This window comes from Eucyclogobius newberryi, unplaced genomic scaffold, assembly GCF_026437365.1.
Source record: "Eucyclogobius newberryi isolate DKJ021-1_F unplaced genomic scaffold, fEucNew1.0.hap1 SCAF_10, whole genome shotgun sequence".
Taxonomy (NCBI): domain Eukaryota; kingdom Metazoa; phylum Chordata; class Actinopteri; order Gobiiformes; family Gobiidae; genus Eucyclogobius; species Eucyclogobius newberryi.
The window spans coordinates 11,218,302-11,239,130 of NW_027315724.1; the positions used below are offsets into that span (position 1 = coordinate 11,218,302).

Below are 20,829 nucleotides of genomic sequence, written 5' to 3' on the forward strand. Positions count from 1 at the left end.
AGTACTAATATTCACTACTGAACTGTTCTCATTGATCGTCTCTGATGTATTAAAAACGGAGTGCGTGCGTCATCTGATTTGGTTTGCAATGGTGTGTAATGGAGCCATGACTTTGCACACTGACTCACCTGATTTTCAGCAGGGCTTTGTGGACGTGGATGTATTTCCCATCGACTACAAACTTGAGGTCTGAGATCTCAGAACTATCAAACTCCTTCTTCAGAGACTGGGCGACGGTCAGGTAGTCGTCGCCATCTTAGAACCCCAGACAAGGACATTAGTAACGACTCTCAGGTGGACACAGGGCCAAGCAGTCAAATGGGAAATGTAGATTTGAACTATTGCACATCACTTTGGTTGGATTTTCTTCTTAAAATTTTTGACGAGTCAGTGATTTTGATAGTCAAGCGATTATTTCAATTGTACATTGAGACTTTTAAAATCTTCATTCAACCAACTAAAGGGTGAAATATGGTGAATAAAGTATATTAATGATTAAAAACCAAGTTGTTTATTCTTTTTTAATATTTTGATTTGATAATGCCACTGTCTGTACTAAAAAGGTATTTTCGTTTTTGTGTTAGAGTCTGTATAGTCTGATTATTAAAATATGATTACAGTACTTTATTACACATTCATTTTACTGTATAGAAAGTTTGATTTTTATAAAGCTGGTATACAATGCAAATGATAGAAAAAATACGATTTCACTGCCCTTTTATGTTCGTGAATACTCTACGCAGCCTCCTACCGCAACAGTTTTCATAACCCGTCACCCACAGTAAAGGTACGTCGGACTATTTTGTGTCTGTCCTTCCAAGCAACATTATATTAACATGTTTTTGCCTCTGTATTCAGTGCAAATATGAATGCTTATTACAACTTTACAATAGAGGTGGGCAATATATCAACACTTAGATCATGTGGATGTTGCTTCGAAGGTATAAATTGAATATATCCAGTGTTCTCGCTGGGCTGAGGTTGAAGGATGACGGTGGGACAAACCGTGCGAGCGGCGCTGGCGAAAAATACTTAAAAATGTTCGCTTGCGCCTATGCTGATCGCAAGGCATATCTTCAGAGCGCCGTAGGAAGCGCGAGCGAAAAGTTCTACGGCGCTCGCTCAGTGATCTTAATACCTTTTGGGCATGGCGGTGACCAGCCAAAGCATGGCGGCATCTTTTGGGAATTGCGGTGACCAGCCAAAGCATGGCGGCTAAAACCCCTCAGTGAGAACACTGATATCCTTTATAGTAAGGCTACAATAAGAGGTGAAGGTTATAATGTGATATTTCTGCACTTTTGTGAGGAATTTTACAGACATTTCACATTTGTCTGATAACTAAACCTCAACTAACACATTTAAAGACATGTTTTTAACCATACTATTATTGTTTCCCTTTCTTATTAAACCTCTCAAAGTTGTATTTAGAGTGATTCATGCATATTTGAAAACATTAATATTGTGAATTTGAGATGTAAAATACAACTTTATAAAAATGTGTAGTCAAAGATGTCAAAAACCATAACGGGGGATGTCTTGGAGTCTTACCGACAGACAGGAGGTGCCAGGCGACGGCAGGTGTGGCGAAACAGGCGAACACGTCGTCGGTGGTGCTGAAGTGAGTGAGGTGAGGGCTGGCCACGGCCTGACCGCGGCACTGACCCCACATCAACACCTGCCCACTCTGGGTCTTAGCCGCAGATGTGTGGCTGGTGTGACATGCCGCTACTTCCACCATCCTGAGAAAGAACGTGCAGCACAGTGAAAACATGTTGTGCTCTGACTAATGTTGGGAGATGTCTGTGTAATAGACACCTGAAAATCATTAGTTTAGCTTTAATTTGTTGTTTTATTTTGTCTACAATCAACATTTATAAGTGGTCAATTACGCAAAATGTTTAATTTATTTTAGAAAAGGCATACACAGTTATGAAGCGGTCATAACTGTGTTATGGGCGGCAGTAGCTCAGTGGTAGAGTGCTCGTCTTCTGATCCAAAGGTCGGCGGTTCGACTCCCCGCTCAGTCAGAGCGGTCAGATCCACTGGCCCGCAGGTTGGCGGTGCGATCGCAGCTGCCTCATGTGAATACTGCCGTTGTGTCCTTGGGCAAGACACTTAACCCTACTTGCCCCCCAGTGTCTGCGTACATCTGGGGTGTGAATGTGTGTGTGAATGGGTGACTGGTTCCTTGATGTAAAGCGCTTTGAGTATATAACTATATAAATGTGACCATTTACCATAGTCAATGGTTAGACTGTGGAGCTGGTGACTCAGTGTAAGTACCTGGGCACAATCATTGACTGGTCTTAATTTTGATGCCAACTGTGAGGCCAGAAGGGACCAGCGACTTTACTGCCTAAAGCTACATACAGACCGCAGACGCCTTAATCACGCCCGACGCAGAATTTGAGCGCTTGTACATTTGAAAGGTTTACGCACTGGACGCGCGCTCTCGACGCCCCGGGTACTATACACAGGCGCGCGTACGGCGCGCTCGAGCTCTCTGCGCACATGCGCAGTAGAGGTGTTGTCGCATGAGCAGTGGAGTTGTTGTCGGTGTGGCCTTTCATTGTGTAAAATTGCAGATATCGAGAGTGTTGTTTTCGCGTTTTTGGTTTGTTTCTGTCTCTGTATTCCACCGTGAATACATCTTACAGCTCCTTTCTCCCACACACGGCCACAATCAGTCTTTCGTCTGCCATTGTTGACGAGCAAGGAAAAAGTGGCTCTTCTTGGGGAATTCCACGGGGAATACCGGAAATGCGAGGGGAAATACGTACGTACGTACGTCACTGGAGCGTCAGCTCTGATTGGCTGCTGCGGCGGCTGCCGCGCATCTACTGCAGAGACCTCAACATATCTGAGCACGTCGCTTTGGCTGCCTCATACGCGCGCTCAAATCGTTGAGAGCGTAAGAAAACGCACCAATCGCGCCGCAAAAACGAAGAAATCGCGCCGCGGATAACTATAGACTTTGAATGTAAACTGGACGCTTCGGCCGCGGCGGTGTGGAAGCCCCTTTAGGAAACTGACAATTTTTGATGTGGACAATGGTCTTATGTCTTTGTTTTATTCTGCTTTTACTGAGTCCATCTTAGACTTCTGCGAGTCATCTTGGTTTGGAAATCTGTCAGTGAAGAACAAAAATGCACTTTCTCAGCAGTCTCTTCAGCAGTTTGTGTACAGGAAGAAGAGCAGAGGAGAAAGTACACAGCCCTGTGGAGCACCTGTGCTGTTGTCTGAGTGTCTGAGACATTCTTCCCTAGTCGCAAGCACTGCCTCTGATCCGTCAGGAAGTCAGTGAGCCACCTGTAGGTGGAGTCAGGCACATTGAGCTGGGAGAGCTTGTTCTGGAGCAGAGCAGGGAAGATGGTGTTGAAGGCAGAGCTAAAGTCCACAAACAGGATCCTGGCCTAGGGTCCCGGTGAGTCCAGATGCTGCAAGATGAAGTGCCAGGTTGATGGTGTCGTCCACAGACCTGTTGGCTCTGTAGGCGAACTGCAGGGGGTACAGCAGGGGGGAGGTGAAGGACTTGAGGTGGGGGAGGACCAGGAGCTCAAATGCTTTCATGACTACAGCAGTGCTCTACCCAGGATTTTTTAAAGGTATGGTAAATATGCCTCATATGGGGTTGCATTTTCCTCCAAGGATGGTTTAACGTACCTTCATTATTTCCAAAGGAAAATAAAATAATGTATAAGCCTAAACATACTATTACATGGTGTATAAGCCTAGACATACTATTACATGGTGTATAGACCTATCCACCATCAAGAAATGTGGATATTGGCTACCCAAAACTGAATGGAAATGATAAATAAACACAAAGACATGGTCATTTAAATGTATTACCAATGGACACTGTATAATACACAATAATGAAAATGTGAACAGTTTTAGCTAATGGCAGTATCATGCTGAAATCATTTGGATACATCAACTCTTCTTGGCCTTTTCATCCATTGGACACAGGCCTCATAGTCAAGATCATCACAGTTATTTGGACCTTCAATTGCCAAGAGCATCAGGTTATCCAGCATCTTTGTTGACAGGGAATTCCTTGACTTGGTCTTTATTTTCCTTAAAGTGGAGAACCCACTCTCACAATCTGAAATTGAGAGATGACCACATTGAGATAGTCTCAAGAGGATGCTCTAGTGCAGGGGTGGGCAATTATTTTCCTCCGAGGGCCATATTCGAATCCAGGCAAGTAGCGGAGGGCCAGCCCACAATCATTGGTGTAAAAAAATAAAAAATAAAATATCACTTTTCTGTCAAATATATGCTATTGAATATATTATTTAATTTATTTCACATCATCTTTATTAAGGATATGTTTGGCGGGCCGGATTATAAAGACAATTATAAAGACATGTGGCCCGCAGGCTGTAGTTTGCCCACCCCTGATCTAGCTCTTAAGCCAATTTCCCAGCATCAATCCTTTTGCCATTTAGGCACTACTACAATTCCTACTAGCAGTAAGATAAGATAAGATAAGATAATCCTTTAATATCCACACAAGGGGAAATTTCGTTGTTACAACGCAATAGAACAGGAGGAAAGGACAGATTATAGGAAGTTTCAAAAAAACACACTCTTAATAGAACTCTTGGGAACTCTTGGGAAATAAAATAAAATAGATGGATAAAAAATAAAAAGATAAAGATAAAAATAAAAATAAGATAATAATAAAATAATGATAATAGAATAAAATAAAATAAAGTAAAAATAGCTAGCACAAGACTAGGTAATAGGTAATACTATTAGCAGGTAAGTAAACAGAATAAAAACAAAATAGAACACTCTTATTTACAGGTATTGCACATGGTTACATCAGTATTGCACATGTTCAGGGCTAGCAGTGTTTGTTATAAAGTCTGACAGCAGCAGGAAGGAAAGACCTGCGAAACCTTTCCTTCACACAGCGAGGGTGGATCAGTCTGTCACTGAAGCTGCTCTCCAGAGCGGACAGAGTGTCCTGCAGGGGGTGACACTCATGGTACAGCATAGATGTGAATCTAGCCAGGACCCTTCTGTCCCCCACCTCCTGCACCGAGTCCAGAGCACAGCCCAGGACAGAGCTGGACTTCTTGATGACTTTGTCCAGCTTCTTCCTCTCCCTCTCTGTGATGCTGCTGCTCCAGCAGGCCACACCGTACAGGAGCAGATGCAACCACAGAGTCGTAGAAGGTCTTCAGGAGTGGCCCTGTCACTCCAAAAGACCTGAGTCTCCTCAGGAGGTAGAGCCGACTCTGGCTCTTCCTGTACAGTGCCAATCAGTGGTTGGCAGGGGGACTGTGTGCTGGGGGGATGGGTGAGTCCAGGTGAAGTGGGGAGCTGATTGTCCGGAGCAGAGGTGTGAAGGGGAACGGGGGTGGGCCATTGTCCGGCTGTGGAAGAGAGGGCATGCAGCTGTGCAGGGGGAGGGGTCTGTGCAGGGGGAGGGGTGGGTGATTGATCAAATCTCAAGAAGAGAGTATTTAAATCGTTCACCCACTGTAGGTCTCCCTCTGTCTGGGCAGGGGGGGCTTTGAAGCCTGAAATGGTTTTCAGGCTCCTCCACACTCCCTGAATGTTCTTTTGCGGCAACTGCTCCTCCATCCTCCTCTTGTAGCCGGCTTCAGCCTGCCTGATCTTCCTCCTCAGCTCCTTCTGCACAGTCCTCAGCTCCTCCTTGTTCCCCAACCTGAAGGCTCTCTTCTTCTCCTTCAGCAGAGCCTTCAGTTCACGGTTACTCCACGGCTTGTTGTTTGGAAAACACCGCACCGTCCTGGAGGGAACAATGTTCTCAAAACAAAAGTTTATGTAGTCCGTGATGCACTCTGTGATGGTGTTGATGTCCTCCCCATGGTTGTAAAGCTCGGTCCAGATAGTGGTGCTGAAGCAGTCCCTCAGAGCCTCCTCGCTCTCAGCAGACCACATCCTCACCACACGGGGCACCACAGGCTGCCTGCGCACAATAGGTTCATACACAGGCCTCAGATGTACAAGATTGTGGTCTGAGCTGCCCAGGGGAGGGAGGGGGAAGGAGGAATAAGCCTCCTTGGCGTTGGCAAAGAATAAATCCAAAGTTTTATTGTCTCTGGTGGGACAGGTAACATACTGGGTGTATGTTGGCAGGACAGAAGAGGGAGAAGCGTGGTTAAAGTCACCAGAGATGAGGAAGAGAGCCTGTGGGTGTTTGTTTTGCAGTCTGCTTGCAATGGAGAACAATGCTTCACAGGCATTGTCAGCGTTAGCAGACGGGGCTACGTACACTGCTATTACAATAACATGTGAGAACTCCGGGGGCAGATAATATGGCCTCATGCTAACGGCTAACAGTTCAATATCTCTGTTACACAGTTGTTCTCTGACTGTGACGTGGTTTGATCGACACCACCTCTCATGAACAAACATCGCGAGGCCTCCTCCTCTTCTCTTTCCGCTCTCCTTTGTTCTGTCTGCGCGCAGGAGATGAAAATTGTCCAAAGCAACAGTATGATCCGGGATTTCTGGGGTTAGCCAGGTCTCTGTGAGCAAAATGATGCTACAGTCTCTGTATTCCCGTTCGTACCGTGTGAGAGTCACCAGCTCTGCTGTCTTATTTTGAAGGGACCGCACGTTTCCCATGACGACCCTCGGTACCGCAGGTCTGAAGCGGCTCTTCTTCTCCCGTACTTTGGCACCTGTGCACCTGCCCCTCCGTGTCTTTCTCAAAATCTCTCCCGGGATGGTGTGCTTTCTCCCGGGAAAAAGAGACACGGCTCCGGCGCAGGGAGAGGAGCTGCTCCATTGAATAGACACACCGGGGGAGGGGGGGGGCGTGTCCCACACACATGCCGCGACGAGAAGAAAAAACACTATAATCCAGCCGAATAAGTCCAAATCAACTCGTGTCCAGCGCGTGTCGGTTTGTACACATCCGGCAAGTGGATGTATGTAGAATATTTACAAAAAATAAAATGAAAAGGAAAAAGTCACAAAGTAAGGAAAAGTTTGGAAAACGGGGAGGGCGCTGTCTGCTGGCTGCTGCGTAGCAGCCAGCTCACCGGCGTAGTAGTAGGAATTGTTTATTTCCTCCCAGTGAACAATTCAAAATATAACAACACTCGATGCAATGATGAATCAAGAACTTTCAATTTATTTAAGTAATTAATAGTAAAAAATATAAAATAACATATTAAATCTGAAGGTGCTGATCTGAATCTCTAGTATTTACACTGCCCCGAGCTTGATTAGTCTTGTCCCAAGGAAGGAGTTTCGACCTGAAGCTGCTCCGAATTTGTTCTTCTGGATGAGGTCAAAATGTCTCAGCTGGACAAGGTGCTGCCTGGTTAGTCGGTGGATTGATTGTTAAAAGAGTTAGTTGGTTAGTTGGTGGTTTTCGTTCATTTTACAAAGTTATGTCACGTACACAACCCAAGTAGTGGCGTTATGCTCCCTCTTGGCAGCCCACGACCGTTCGAAGTAGGGGGCTTGTTCCTCCGCCGAGAGCCTACTCCATTGCTCCCCGACAATTGTGTTCACATGTGCTGAATTTCTGATGTTAAATTCCAACATCACTTTCTCCCTCTGCTCAGCCTTGTATTCAAGGTTCAGACCAAGTCCACCACAGGTAAGCACTGTAACACTACGGATTCGGGTTTCACGCAGGAAAAGTACTGTAAAACTATGGATTTGGGTTTTATAGAACAAATGCACTGAAGAACTACGGATTTGGGTTTTACTCAACAAAAGCACTGTAAAACTATGGATTTGGGTTTTATACAACAAAAGCACTGTAAAACTATGGATTTGGGTTTTACACAACAAAAGCACTGTAAAACTATGGATTTGGGTTTTACTCAACAAAAGCACTGTAAAACTATGGATTTGGGTTTTATACAACAAAAGCACTGTAAAACTATGGATTTGGGTTTTACACAACAAAAGCACTGTAAAACTATGGATTTGGGTTTTATACAACAAAAGCACTGTAAAACTACGGATTTGGGTTTCACACAACAATAGCACTGTTAAACAACTAATCTTCCATTTTCTTCCATTCCTGCCAGGATATCAGCTTTGTGTTCATCTAAACAGGCCCAGGGTTCACACTGAGTGAGTATAAATACATTAAGAAACTATGTTACTTAATGTATTATATATACTGTGTTAGCCAATAGAGCAGGGGTGGGCAATTATTTTCCTCCAAGGGCCATATTCGAATCCACGCAAGTAGCGGAGGGCCGGCCCGCGATCATTGGTGTTTATATATATATATATATATATATATATATATATATATATTAGGGCTGGGCAAATTAACGGATTATTATCGCGTAAACGCGATCAATTATTTTAACGCGCATTAACGCAGATCGGATTCCCCTGGTCCGCACCAGTTCTAAAGCCTCGTACAAACCGTTGCGGCCGATTCGCGCCCGACGCAGAATTTGAGCGCGTGAACATTAGAAAGACAAACGCACCGGACGCGCGTTCTCGACGCGCCGGACTCATGTCCGTAGAATACACTCAGCAGCAGACGTGCGTCTGAGTCGTCCTGCACATGCTTAGTGGAGGAGTTGTGCTGTGCTGCTTTTCTCGTGGTGTAAATGGATTTTAATGTTGGACCATGGCTTTGATTTATTAACTTTACAAAGTCAGCGGCTAGGCGCCAGCCGAGGCAACCTGCCCGGGGGCCCGCGTGAGCAGGTCCCGACGGGCGCCGTAGCCGGGGAGATCCGCGAGAAGGGCCCAGTGAATAATCTGGTGCCTTAGCAACTGGCTTAGTGCAGAGGAGTAAAAAAACACCCAGTTTTAGGAATCTACAAACTTTTCTGGTTCTTTTCAATGCCCTGGCAGTGGCAATAAGCTTTAGTTTTGTGTTTGATAACACTGTTTAAGTTAAAATGTACACAATGTATTTATTTTTATTTAACTGGTTAAGTGTTTGTTTGCACAACTAATGTTATGGCGCTTTAGTATCAAGTTCTAAAAATGTACAAACTGTACTGAAGTGTTTTCTGGTTTAGGGACATTTGGGACTAGACTGGTTATGCTGCTCCTAAAATATGTTTTGAGTGTCTAATGTTTAATGAGATTACAATGTTTCTGACGTTACCTCTGAAGTGGCCAGTTCATCTTTAATGATTGTGGCTCAGGATTTTGTGGCAAGTGAATACTTAATATTTTATTTAACTGCTACTGAATAAAAATGATGAAGCACTTTACACTTCTTTTGAATTCATTTGGAATTTTGCACGTAAAAATGCGCAATTAAAAATTTTAATCATTGCCCAGCCCTAATTATATATATATATATATATATATATATATATATATATATATAAACTATGGATTAAATATCAAATAAAATATAACTTTTCTGTCAAATATAGGCTATTGAATCTATTCTATTTTTATTAAGGATACAAGTGCAGATGTTGCAATTGAAAAATATAAACGAGTTAAAAAATATAAACTAAAATCTCTCTTGGGTCCAGATTAAAACATGCCGAGGGCCACATCTTGCCCCTGGAGCCAATATTTTGTTATTTATTTTTTAATAATGAAAAAAAAAAAGCTTTTCCAACTTTTCTGCGCAAGCCGCGCTCCCCGCACTAGCCGAAGACGGGGGCCAGCTCACCTGCACAGTGTCTTAAGGTGACAGGAGTGACACCGGCCTAGCAGCTTTTTAGGGAGTCTGCTTACATCCCGTTCCTGAACTGTGAGAGTGGTGGGGGAGGTGGGGGGGACCGGGGTTGGGTTGGCAGAGGTGGCCACAGTGGGGGTGTCAAATCTGCAGTAGGAGTTGAGTTGTTGAGCCAGTTTTCGGTCGTCTCCGGATGGGGGGGCTCAGGGCTTGTAATTGGTGAGAAGCCTGTGCCCACTCCACACAGAGGCGGTTGTTGTTGGAGAACTGCTGTTTCAGACGCGTATTGTACTGAGATATAGCTCTCGACACCTCCCTGCTAAATCCATACTTCACGTCTTTGTAGCACTCTGTCACCGGCCCTGTGCGCTGCCTCCTTCTGCTGCCTCAACTGTCTCAGTTTTGGTGTGAACCAGGATTTGTCATTGTTGAAAGTGACTTTGGTGTGTTGGTATAATGCTGTCCTCACAGAATCTAATGTATGACGTCATAGTGTCCGTGTACTCATCCAAACTATCTGTGGCAGCTCTGAAAACATCCCAGTCTGTAATGTCCAAACACGCACATAGCTCCTCCACTGCCTCATTGGTCCACTTCATAGAGGTCCTCACTACAGGTTTGGAGAGCTTCAGCCTCTGTCTGTACGTGGGGATTAGGTGAACCATGACGTGGTCTGACGAGACCAGCGTGGCTCGGGCCACAGCGGACTGTTGTGTAACAGTGATCCAGCGTGTTCTGCTCTCTGGTCGGGACTTTAATAAACTGTACTTTGGTAGTTCGTGGCTGAGATTCCCCTTGCTCCACACTCAGAACCTGGTCCGCGAGCGCGCGCTGTGCCTCCTGCACATTTGCGCTCGGCGGGATGTAAACAGTGGCCAGGATAAATGACACAAACTCACGTGGAGAGTAGAATGGTTTGCAGTTAATGAAAAGATATTCCAGAGCAGGAGAGCAGTGTTTAGAGATCACAGTCACATCTGAAAACCAGGCGTTGTTGATGTAAAAACAAACTCCTCCACCTCGTCTTTTCCCTCCAGAGAGATTTCTCAGTCGGTTAGCTTGGCGCAACTGGAAGCCCTACAGCTGTACGGCGCAGTCCGGGACAGACTTGCTGAGCCATGTCTCCGTGAAGCACAAAACAGGAGATGAAGAAAAGTCTCTGTTTTGTCTCATCAATAGCGCCAGTTCGTCCAGTTTGTTGGGTAGTGAATTCACGCAAGAGAGGAAAATCCCAGGTAAGGGCGTTTGTGTGCCGCGTTTCCGAAGGCGCGCAAGCACGCTTTCCTCTTCTGTGGCAACTCACATTTTTAGCCAAAAATATTTTCCGGACTATAAGTTTGGGTTAGGGTTAGTTTTGTTGCTTTGAAGCGTCAATACATTGTTGTGGCAGTAATTGTTTTGAAATGCTAAAAAACTCTCTCAGCAACGAGCACGGGGAGTGCGTACGGGGGAGCACCGCGGCGCACCGTGCGCACACAGGCCGCGGTGCGGTCCGTGCGCACGGTGCGTTGTGATCACGGCGCGCAGTGGCCCGTGCGCGGCTCGTGCGCACGGTGCGTTGTGATCACGGCGCGCAGTGGCCCGTGCGAAGGAGCACCCGCCCCGCTCCCCGCGCTGGCCACGGCGCGCCGTGGACCATGTGGATTGAGTAAACAAACATGCGCAACAGGTGACATTATTTGGAGAGTTCATAACTTCTACTGATAAACATACCAAAGGACGTTCAGGAACTAAAGGTGAGCAGGGTCTATCAAGCTACTATCGTTTTATCAACGCGTTAACATTTTATGTGAAGCCAGTCTTTTTTCTTTTGAGGGGGGGAGGGGGTCCAGAGAGAGACGAAAAAAATTACGTCTTTTCAGCTTCAACCCATTTTGAGAAGATCCCTAAGAGCACGCTGACGCACAATTTCCGAACAAAAACAGACAAAACAAACGAAACGCTGAAATGAACCGAAATGCCGATGCAGCCTTCAGCGGCGCCATCTTGATGTAATCTTATAACGATTGTTGATTTTAGTTTAATTTAGTTTGGGTTGGGATTGTGTAACAACTTTAATCTCGGAGACTCACCTCTCCTTGTCCGTGTTTATGAGCGTGGGCGAGGCTTGGTTGCTCTTGTTTCCTGTTCCCAGCTGTCCGTAGGAGTTGGCTCCCCAGGCGTAGACCAGGCCCTCGTCTGTAAGGGCCAGAGTGTGCGCGTACCCACAAGCCACCTTGGATGGAACCACTGAAGATTTGTATCGGAATTCCAGTCTCCACATAAAGATCTCGAGACTTACCTGGACAACGCTGACACCCTGGAGAGCAGCGATCCGACAGGGAGTTTGTTGGTTGCCGTTGTTTCCCAAACCAAGCTGTCCATTGCAGTTGTAGCCCCAGCCGTAAATCTGCAGGGTTGGATAAAAGCAATAAATAAATCATTATTTTTATGGCATTCAAAGTAATTTCCTCCTCTTCCTAGAATCCTCCCTTTCTTCAGAAGCACAACTCATGTTCAAAGTGACCCATAGATGTAATTTTTCATGCCTCTATGAAGATACATTTCAAATACCTGACTTTTTTATTGTAAATAAGTACATTTTGTGTTTTCCCCCAAAGAGTATCATGTAGAAGCACCACTTTGTGACAAAATGAGAATGCTGTACGCTGCAATATATAATAAAGTATTTTTATTTCTAGTAAACACGGAAGTAAGAGCCGAAAGCAGCACTTTGCTGTCTGAAAAAAGCGGTTCTAAAGCAAACACAATGTGCCAAAGGGTTTGTGAGAGCTAGCGACGAGTTAAACACATTTAAACACCTACTTCCAGTTTGGCGGTGAGAAAAAAAAAGTACCACAGCTTTAAATTTAGAAAAGCCTTCATCAGCTTTTATTAGTCTTGACATATCGAAGTCAAATCGCAATTTAAGTGGTTGTAATGGTTAGGAAATTGCAGTAGCTGTAACAGTACGACCGCCTCAGCAAACGACAAAACGTCCAGACTCCATGTACAGTATGTATATATTGGATATAAAACCTGCTAACCCAATAGTTAATACACATATTTAATACTGCAGGATATGTTTGAATTATGGGCTGCCAATAAAAGCTTTAACAAAATAAAAACAAACTTGAGCCACAGTCCAGCCCAAACCTACTGACCTAACCTAACATGACGCAGTCGTGTTAAACATCTCCAGGAGGCCGTCACACATTACCTCCCCATTGTCCAGCACAGCCATGGAGCAGAGCTGTCCACAGGCCACGTTGACCACCACTTTGCTCTGCAGACAGCTGCTCACTCGGCGGGGGGTGGGCTGGTTGGCCGTGGAGCCCGAACCCACCTGACCCGAGTTGTTGTATCCCCAGGCGAACACCTAAAGACACAAGAACACAAGTCAAAGATGCCCTGGTAAATTTAAGAAAATGAAGAATTTTAGAATAGACAGAATAGAGAGGACATTTTCGTTACAAAAATGTAGGTGTAAGGGTGTTGCACAACCCTTATTATTATCAATTATACACTTTGGATAGACTACGAAACGTGAAAAAAAGCATGTTATGGCACCTTTAATATTTTAACCAGACTTTGGGATGCTGCTTTGTAACATGGGTATATAGTATATAGCATGTAAAAGACAAAAAGATGAGCCACCTCTCCATCTGCGGTGAGAGCGATGGAGTGGTGGGACCCACAGGCCACCTCAGTGACCCTCTTGCTGAGCAGGTTGGTGGACACGAGGGCGGGCGTCAGGCCGTGGTTGGTGGTCCCATTGCCCAGCTGGCTGTAACCATTATGTCCCCAAGCAAACACTTCGCCATCTGAAAGGTAGTGGGCAAACATTCAGCCATGTTGTCTCAAAGGTTAATATTTAATACAGAGCAGAAGTGCAGCAGGTGCTTTTTAAGATTTAGATGTGCCTGCCTTTGTGCCATATCACAGGGAATGGGATTTTAAGTCATAGTCAAACAAGTGATAGCTGCAGTTTCACTTCTGTTTTTATCAATGATCTTTGAGTTTTAAACACAAACTTACAAGAATAATGAGATGTCTGAAGGGGACAGAACTTTTGTTTCTTAACTTAAAACAACAAGGAAACAGGTGGTACCCTATTTGCTGGTTTGTTTTGTTTTAATGTTTTACGGGGACTTGAGGTGCTGGGAAGCACTAAGAGGCAAATGGGGGATCTGCCTTTTATGAGGAGGCGAGGACTAACTATATAAACTGGTGTAAAATTAGGATCAGGGAGGAGAGGAGCTCCCAGGCAATGTCGGCTTGTCTGTGAATTGATGCCGTTTCAGTGAATGAACATCTTTTAAAATATAGAAGCTTGTGTCAAGCGAGTTCTTCTCTTGCTGCCCAACCACCTCGAACAACACCTTTAAGAAACCACAATAACTATTTTCTAAAGAAAGATCTGTGGGAAATTTCATTTTAGTTTGAGAGCTAAGGAGAAAATAGTGACTGCACTACCCTTACAAGTACACTTTTAAATCCTGCCCTCTAAATTCACTTCAAAAAATGATCTAATAAAATGGAAGGAAGGAAGGAAAGAAGGAAAAGAATATATTAAATTGTTTAGTTTTCAAATGAGGAACAGTAGATAATAGAGCTGCAATGAATGATTGTTTTAGTAGTCGACTAGTCAACGATCTATTGCACACTGAGAGTCTTTAAATACAATTTAAACTACTTACAGGTTGAAATACGGTGACTGAAGGCTTATAGATTTTGAAAGAACATTTACAAATAAACAGTTTTATTGCTAGAAATCAGAAATACCGGTACTTTATTTATTTATTTAATTTAATAATGCTGCAGTGTTTGTTTTTTAAAAGGTCTCTTCGTATGTGTTCTAGAAAGTATTCCAGAAAACAATAACAATTAAAGCCGCGGTAGCGGCGATGATGGCTCTCGCCACCCGCGCGACCGCCTTCCCACACGACCACCTTCCCGCGCGACCGTGTTTTGACTGCGATTGCCCCGACACTGCATTCTCTTAAGACTTTATTCTTTAGACTTTATTCTGTTGTTGCTGTTGTTGTTGTTGTTGTTGTTTTATGGCGGTTGGCATCCAATTGTTGCATTACCGCCAGACTTTATTCCTCAGACTTTTCGTAGTCCTCAGACTCTGTCGTAGTCCGTCAAAGTACTCCTTCCATTGCTTTGGTGTTACAAAGCCCATGAGGTCATGATATGTCTTTGTGACTAGAATGGTTGTTGTTGTTTCAGAGACCAACCGGCTTTATTCCAGGGAGACTCTTCTTCATCTTCCTCTCCTTCTTTGACGTTCGGTGCTTCCACCGTACAGCTTTATTCTTTAGGCTTCATTCTATAGGCTTTAATATGTCCACTGATGTCGCTGCTTGGTAGCCGTGCGTCTACGAGACTGGGCGTCTACGAGACTGGGCGAGGACAGGAGACCACCCCCACCCCCATCTCGTCACTCTGATCACTCTGACTCCCCACAAGCAGACCCCCATCACTCCGACTCCCATTTAGCGCCTTTAGCCTGTTTTCTATATCTGCCCAATCAAGCTCCTTTGTTCCAAGGAATCTCCCTGCAGCTTTAGCAATGATCCTGATCCTTTCAGTTCTGCTTTGAGTCTGAGCAGCACAGTTTACAACATCCACCATAAAGAGTACAAAATCCTCTCTATCCACAACCAGGGTATTCTCATTAATTCTGTAACCTGCACACTTGGGACCTCCACTCTTGAAACCTTCACACTTCTTGGGAGCCACGCTGGCCTTTCTCATTTCGCCCTGGCTGGGAGCAGCGCTGGCTCCCCTCTCTGTATTTACTCTAAACTCGTTACTTGAAACTTTCTTGACTGCATCTGCATAGGATATACCTTGAGAGACCTTTATTTTCTGCACCTCAGCAGCTCTTTTGCTAAACCTGCATCCCCCGAAGGCAGAGCTATGTTCTTCCCCACAGTTACAGCACTTCAGTTTTGCACCCACGTCACACTTCCCATACTCGTGGTCTCCTGCACATTTACCACATCTTTGCTTCCCTCTACAGACCGCTGCAATATGCCCAAAGCGCTGGCACTTAAAGCAACGCAGGGGCGGCGGAACATATGGCCTGACGCTATAGCACATGTACCCAATGAACACCTTACTAGGCAGGCACCTCCCTTCAAGTGTTACCATTACCGACAAGCTGTCACATCTTACCCCAAACCGGGTCACCTTCAAACGCCTAGCGTCCACCACCGTAACTCCAGTCAAATTCTCCTTAACTTCATCCACAGACGTCGCCGTAGGGACACCTACGATAACTCCTCTGACCGTGTTTCTTTCAGCATCAGACACAAGAATGTCCTTTCCACCCAGACGTTTAGTTCCAATCGCCTTCCGTTGCTGAGCCGCGTCCTTGCACACGACCAGCAGCGAGCCATCTCTAAGGACACTCGCACTCTTGATCACTCCCACAGCTACAGTTAGGCTCTTTGACAATGCCACTGAATTCCACTCCTTAAAGGATGCACTATCCTGTGCAAGCTTTATGATCACCTTACAGTCTCTGCTCTCACCCCGGATATCAATAGCTTCAGCCTCATCCTGCTGCTCATTCCCAGAACCCTCGGACGAGCTAAGGGACTTTTTACGTTTCCGGGCACGTGCAGGCAGAAAAGGCTGCTCCTCCACGCCGTCCAGAACGTCTTCCATCCCCGATCCACTCTCCTCCGCCATCTCCCGTCTCTCCAGACCGGGTGTTGAGCAAGGTCTCCTCACAGTTTTAGTCCAGGGCAGTAAAAATCGTTGTTTTATGGCGGTTGGCATCCAATTGTTGCATTACCGCCAGACTTTATTCCTCAGACTTTTCGTAATCCTCAGACTCTGTCGTAGTCCGTAAAAGTACTCCTTCCATTGCTTTGGTGTTACAAAGCCCATGAGGTCATGATATGTCTTTGTGACTAGAATAGTTGTTGTTGTTTCAGAGACCAACCGGCGACAGAGTCTGAGGACTACGATAAAACACCAAAGAAGAAGAAGAAGAGCTAGTCTCCGGTCTGGAGAGACGGGAGATGGCGGAGGAGAGTGGATCGGTGGTCGAAGACGTTCTGGACGGCGTGGAGGAGCAGCCTTTTCTGGCTGCACGTGCCCGGAAACGTAAAAAGTCCCTTAGCTCGTCCGAGGGTTCTGGGAATGAGCAGCAGGATGAGGCTGAAGCTATTGATATCCGGGGTGAGAGCAGAGACTGTAAGGTGATCATAAAGCTTGCACAGGATAGTGCATCCTTTAAGGAGTGGAATTCAGTGGCATTGTCAAAGAGCCTAACTGTAGCTGTGGGAGTGATCAAGAGTGCGAGTGTCCTTAGAGATGGCTCGCTGCTGGTCGTGTGCAAGGACGCGGCTCAGCAACGGAAGGCGATTGGAACTAAACGTCTGGGTGGAAAGGACATTCTTGTGTCTGATGCTGAAAGAAACACGGTCAGAGGAGTTATCGTAGGTGTCCCTACGGCGACGCCTGTGGATGAAGTTAAGGAGAATTTGATTGGAGCTACGGTGGTGGACGCTAGGCGGTTGAAGGTGACCCGGTCTGGGGTAAGATGTGACAGCTTGTCGGTAATGGTAACACTTGAAGGGAGGTGCCTGCCTAGTAAGGTGTTCATTGGGTTCATGTGCCATGACGTTAGGCCATATGTTCCACCGCCCCTGCGTTGCTTTAAGTGCCAGCGCTTTGGGCATATTGCAGCGGTCTGTAGAGGGAGGCAAAGATGTGGTAAATGTGCAGGAGATCACGAGTATGGGAAGTGTGACGTGGGAGCAAAACTGAAGTGCTGTAACTGGGGAAGAACATAGCTCTGCCTACGGGGATGCAGGTTTAGCAAAAGAGCTGCTGAGGTGCATAAAATAAAGGTCTCTCAAGGTATATCCTATGCAGATGCAGTCAAGAAAGTTTCAAGTAACGAGTTTAGAGTAAATACAGAGAGAGGAGCCAGCGCTGCTCCCAGCCAGGGCGAAATGAGAAAGGCCAGCGTGGCTCCCAAGAAGTGTGAAGGTTTCAAGAGTGGAGGTCCCAAGTGTGCAGGTTCCAGAATTAATGAGAATACCCTGGTTGTGGATAGAGAGGATTTTGTACTCTTTATGGTGGATGTTGTAAACTGTGCTGCTCAGACTCAAAGCAGAACTGAAAGGATCAGGATCATTGCTAAAGCTGCAGGGAGATTCCTTGGAACAAAGGAGCTTGATTGGGCAGATATAGAAAACAGGCTAAAGGCGCTAAATGGGAGTCGGAGTGATGGGGGTCTGCTTTTGGGGAGTCAGAGTGATCAGAGTGACGAGATGGGGGTGGGGGTGGTCTCCTGTCCTCGTCCAGTCTCGTAGACGCACGGCTACCAAGCAGCGACATCAGTGGAAATATTAAAGCCTATAGAATGAAGCCTAAAGAATAAAGCTGTACGGCGGAAGCACCGAACGTCAAAGAAGGAGAGGAAAATGAAGAAGAGTCTCCCTGGAATAAAGCCGGTTGGTCTCTGAATGCAACACTCGGATGCCAACCGCCATAAAACAACAACAACAACAACAACAAGAGTCTGAGGACTACGGTAATGCAACACTCGGCTGTCGACTGCCATAAAACACGCATCTGGACCTGTCGGTGAAGATACACGCTGACGGTGGATTATTGAGCGTTGTTTGGATATTACGGCAACATAGAGGAACGCCTCGGTCCGTATGACGGGGAAGAGGAAGAGGAAGCGTGACCTGGTCGGTGACGATATGAACAGCGGGGAGGACTCCCCTGGAGCCACTGATCCTGTGCAGCGTAGGGCGTCTTCTTGCTCGTCTATGGAGGGCTCTCTCAGTGAGGAGCAGGGCGGGGGGGTTGCAGATATCGGGGATGTGAGTTCCGAGTGTAAGGTGTTCATAAAGCTCGCGCAGGATAATGCGCCCTTTAAGGGGTGGGATCCGATGGCGTTGACAAGGAGCCTGACTGTAGCTGTGGGAGTGGTCAAGCATGCGAGTGTCCTTAGGGATGGCTCGCTGCTGGTCGTGTGCAAGGACGTGGCTCAGCAAAGGAATGCGATTGAAGCTAAGTGTCTGGGGGGGAAGGACATTCTTGTGTCTGATGCTGTAAGAGGCACGGTCAGGGGAGTTATCGTAGGCGTCCCTACGACGACATCTGTGGATGACATAAAGGAGAATTTGACTGGAGCTAAGGTGGTGGATGCTAGGCGGTTGAAGGTGACCCGGGATGGGGTAAGGTGTGACAGCCTGTCGATAATGATTAGATTTGAAGGTGGGATCCTGCCTCGTGTGGTGTGCGTTGGGTACATGCGCTATGGCGTACGCCCATATGTTCCGCCGCCCCTGCGTTGCTTCAAGTGCCAGCGCTTTGGGCATATTGCAGCGGTCTGTAGAGGGAAGCAGAAGTGTGGTAAATGTGCAGGAGACCACGAGTATGGGAAGTGTGACGAAGGAGCAAAACTCAAGTGCTGTAACTGTGGGGGAGAGCATAGCTCTGCCTACGGGGGATGCGAGTTCAGCAAGAGGGCTGCTGAGGTGCAAAAAGTTAGAGCCTCTCATGGCATATCCTACGCGGATGCGGTCAAGAAGGTGTCTGGTAGTCAGGTGAAGGTGGATGCAGTGCGGGCTGCCAGTGCTGCTGGTGACCTAGGCGACAGGGGAGGGGGCAGCGTTGCACGCGGCCAGGGGGAGGTCCCCACTGGGATGCCTGTGAGTGTGGCTTCCACGGGCAGAGGCCCTGTGGGTGCGGAGGATGTACTGGTTGTGAAGAGGAAAGATTTCTTCCTCTTTATGGTGGAAGTGATTAACTGTACTGGTCAAACCAAGAAGAGATCCGAAAAGACTAGGATCATCGCTAAGGCTGCAGGGAAGTACTTTGGAGCTGGGGGTCCCGAGTGGACGGAGATAGAGGATGCGCTGCGGGAAGGCACCTTGCCCCATTCTGGCAGTGGGAGTGGGGGGGCTCCCGATGCGCCGTCAGGTTCCGGGGGCTCATAATGGCGGTGGTTGTCTTGCAATGGAATGCGCGTAGTCTTCGTGCTAATGGCCAGGAATTTAAGCATTTTGTCTCTACCTTGTTGAACAAGCCTCACGTTATGTGCGTGCAGGAGACTTGGTTACAACCTAGGTGGGGTTTTGGGATACAAGGGTATGTGTGTGTTAGGAATGATAGGGAGCAGGGTAGAGGCGGAGGTGTGGCTGTGTTTGTCCGAGATGACCTAAATTACGTTGTTGTCAGTGTGAGTAAAGCGCCGGAGGCTCTGGTGGTAAGGGTCTGGCTGGGTGGTGAAGCTGTTACTGTGGTTAACCTTTATAATCCGTGTGGTGAGTTAACGTTAGAGTCCTTACATAGTATCGGTAAGGATGTTCGGGGAAAGGCCGTGTGGTGTGGGGATTTTAATGCGCATAGCGCTTTGTGGGGCGGTAGTGGTACCGATAGGTATGGGCAGGTGGTAGAGGGTTTTATCAATCAAAGGGAGTTGGTTTGTCTGAATGATGGGAGTGGGACCCGCTATGATATGGGGACCGGTACGGAAAGTGCAATAGATCTTACGCTTGTGTCCAAGGAGTTAGCTGGTGTTTGTAGTTGGGAGGTTCTTGGTAATCTTTCTTTTGGTAGCGATCACTATCTAGTACGCACCGAGATTGGCTTTGGGAGCTGTGTGGTCAGGGGGACGAGAATCCAGAGGTGGCAGTTGGCAAGGGCGAACTGGGGGGCTTTCCTGAGGAAAGCTGATGATGGTTCTAGGGTTCTGCGGGAAGGAGGATTGACTCAGGTGGATGTTCTCAACAGTGCAATTGTCTCGCTCATCACGCAGTCAGCGGTAGGCACGATTCCTAAGAGTGGTGGTAGTGGACATAGGAAGCGGGTGCCGTGGTAGAATGAAGCATGTGGTTATGCTGTTAGGGCGAGAAATGCGGCGTTTCGCCGGCTAAGGGTTACCCACACTGAGGGTGCCCTCATTGACTACAAGAGGGCCCGCGCTGTTGTGCGGAAAACTGTAAGAACGGCCAAGAGTGCCTATTGGAGGCGGTATTGTTCCAAAATTGGGAGAGAAACGCGTCTCGGGGATGTTTGGGGGATGATTAAGCGGATGCATGGGGTTGAGCGCCGTCATGGGACCCCGGTCCTAATACTGAATGGTGTTGAAGCAGTCAGCGACGTTGACAAAACTGAACTGTTGGCCAGCACCTTTGTGTCGGTGCACAGCTCTGACAATCTCTCACCTGCGGAAAGACACTACA

At 46.7% G+C, this 20,829-nt stretch overlaps 2 protein-coding genes across 3 annotated transcripts in view; one reads left to right on the forward strand and one right to left on the reverse strand.

Annotated features, from left to right (window-relative positions):
• The window catches only part of LOC140373919 (LHFPL tetraspan subfamily member 6 protein), a 287,086-nt gene that overhangs the window by 236,282 nt on the left and 29,975 nt on the right, over nt 1-20,829 (forward strand). The gene's annotated exons all lie outside the window — the stretch shown is intronic.
• The window catches only part of rcbtb2 (regulator of chromosome condensation (RCC1) and BTB (POZ) domain containing protein 2), a 42,295-nt gene that overhangs the window by 9,633 nt on the left and 11,833 nt on the right, over nt 1-20,829 (reverse strand). The window contains exons 3-8 of one of the 2 annotated variants that reach the window (XM_072460650.1): nt 13,256-13,422; nt 12,819-12,977; nt 11,901-12,008; nt 11,692-11,834; nt 1,552-1,742; nt 129-255 (exon numbers count right to left, since the gene is read on the reverse strand). In XM_072460650.1, the coding sequence (XP_072316751.1) occupies nt 129-255; nt 1,552-1,742; nt 11,692-11,834; nt 11,901-12,008; nt 12,819-12,977; nt 13,256-13,422 (895 nt within the window). Of the gene's footprint in view, nt 1-128; nt 256-1,551; nt 1,743-11,691; nt 12,009-12,818; nt 12,978-13,255; nt 13,423-20,829 lie in introns of both variants that reach the window. The other variant, XM_072460642.1, reaches the window with a different exon arrangement.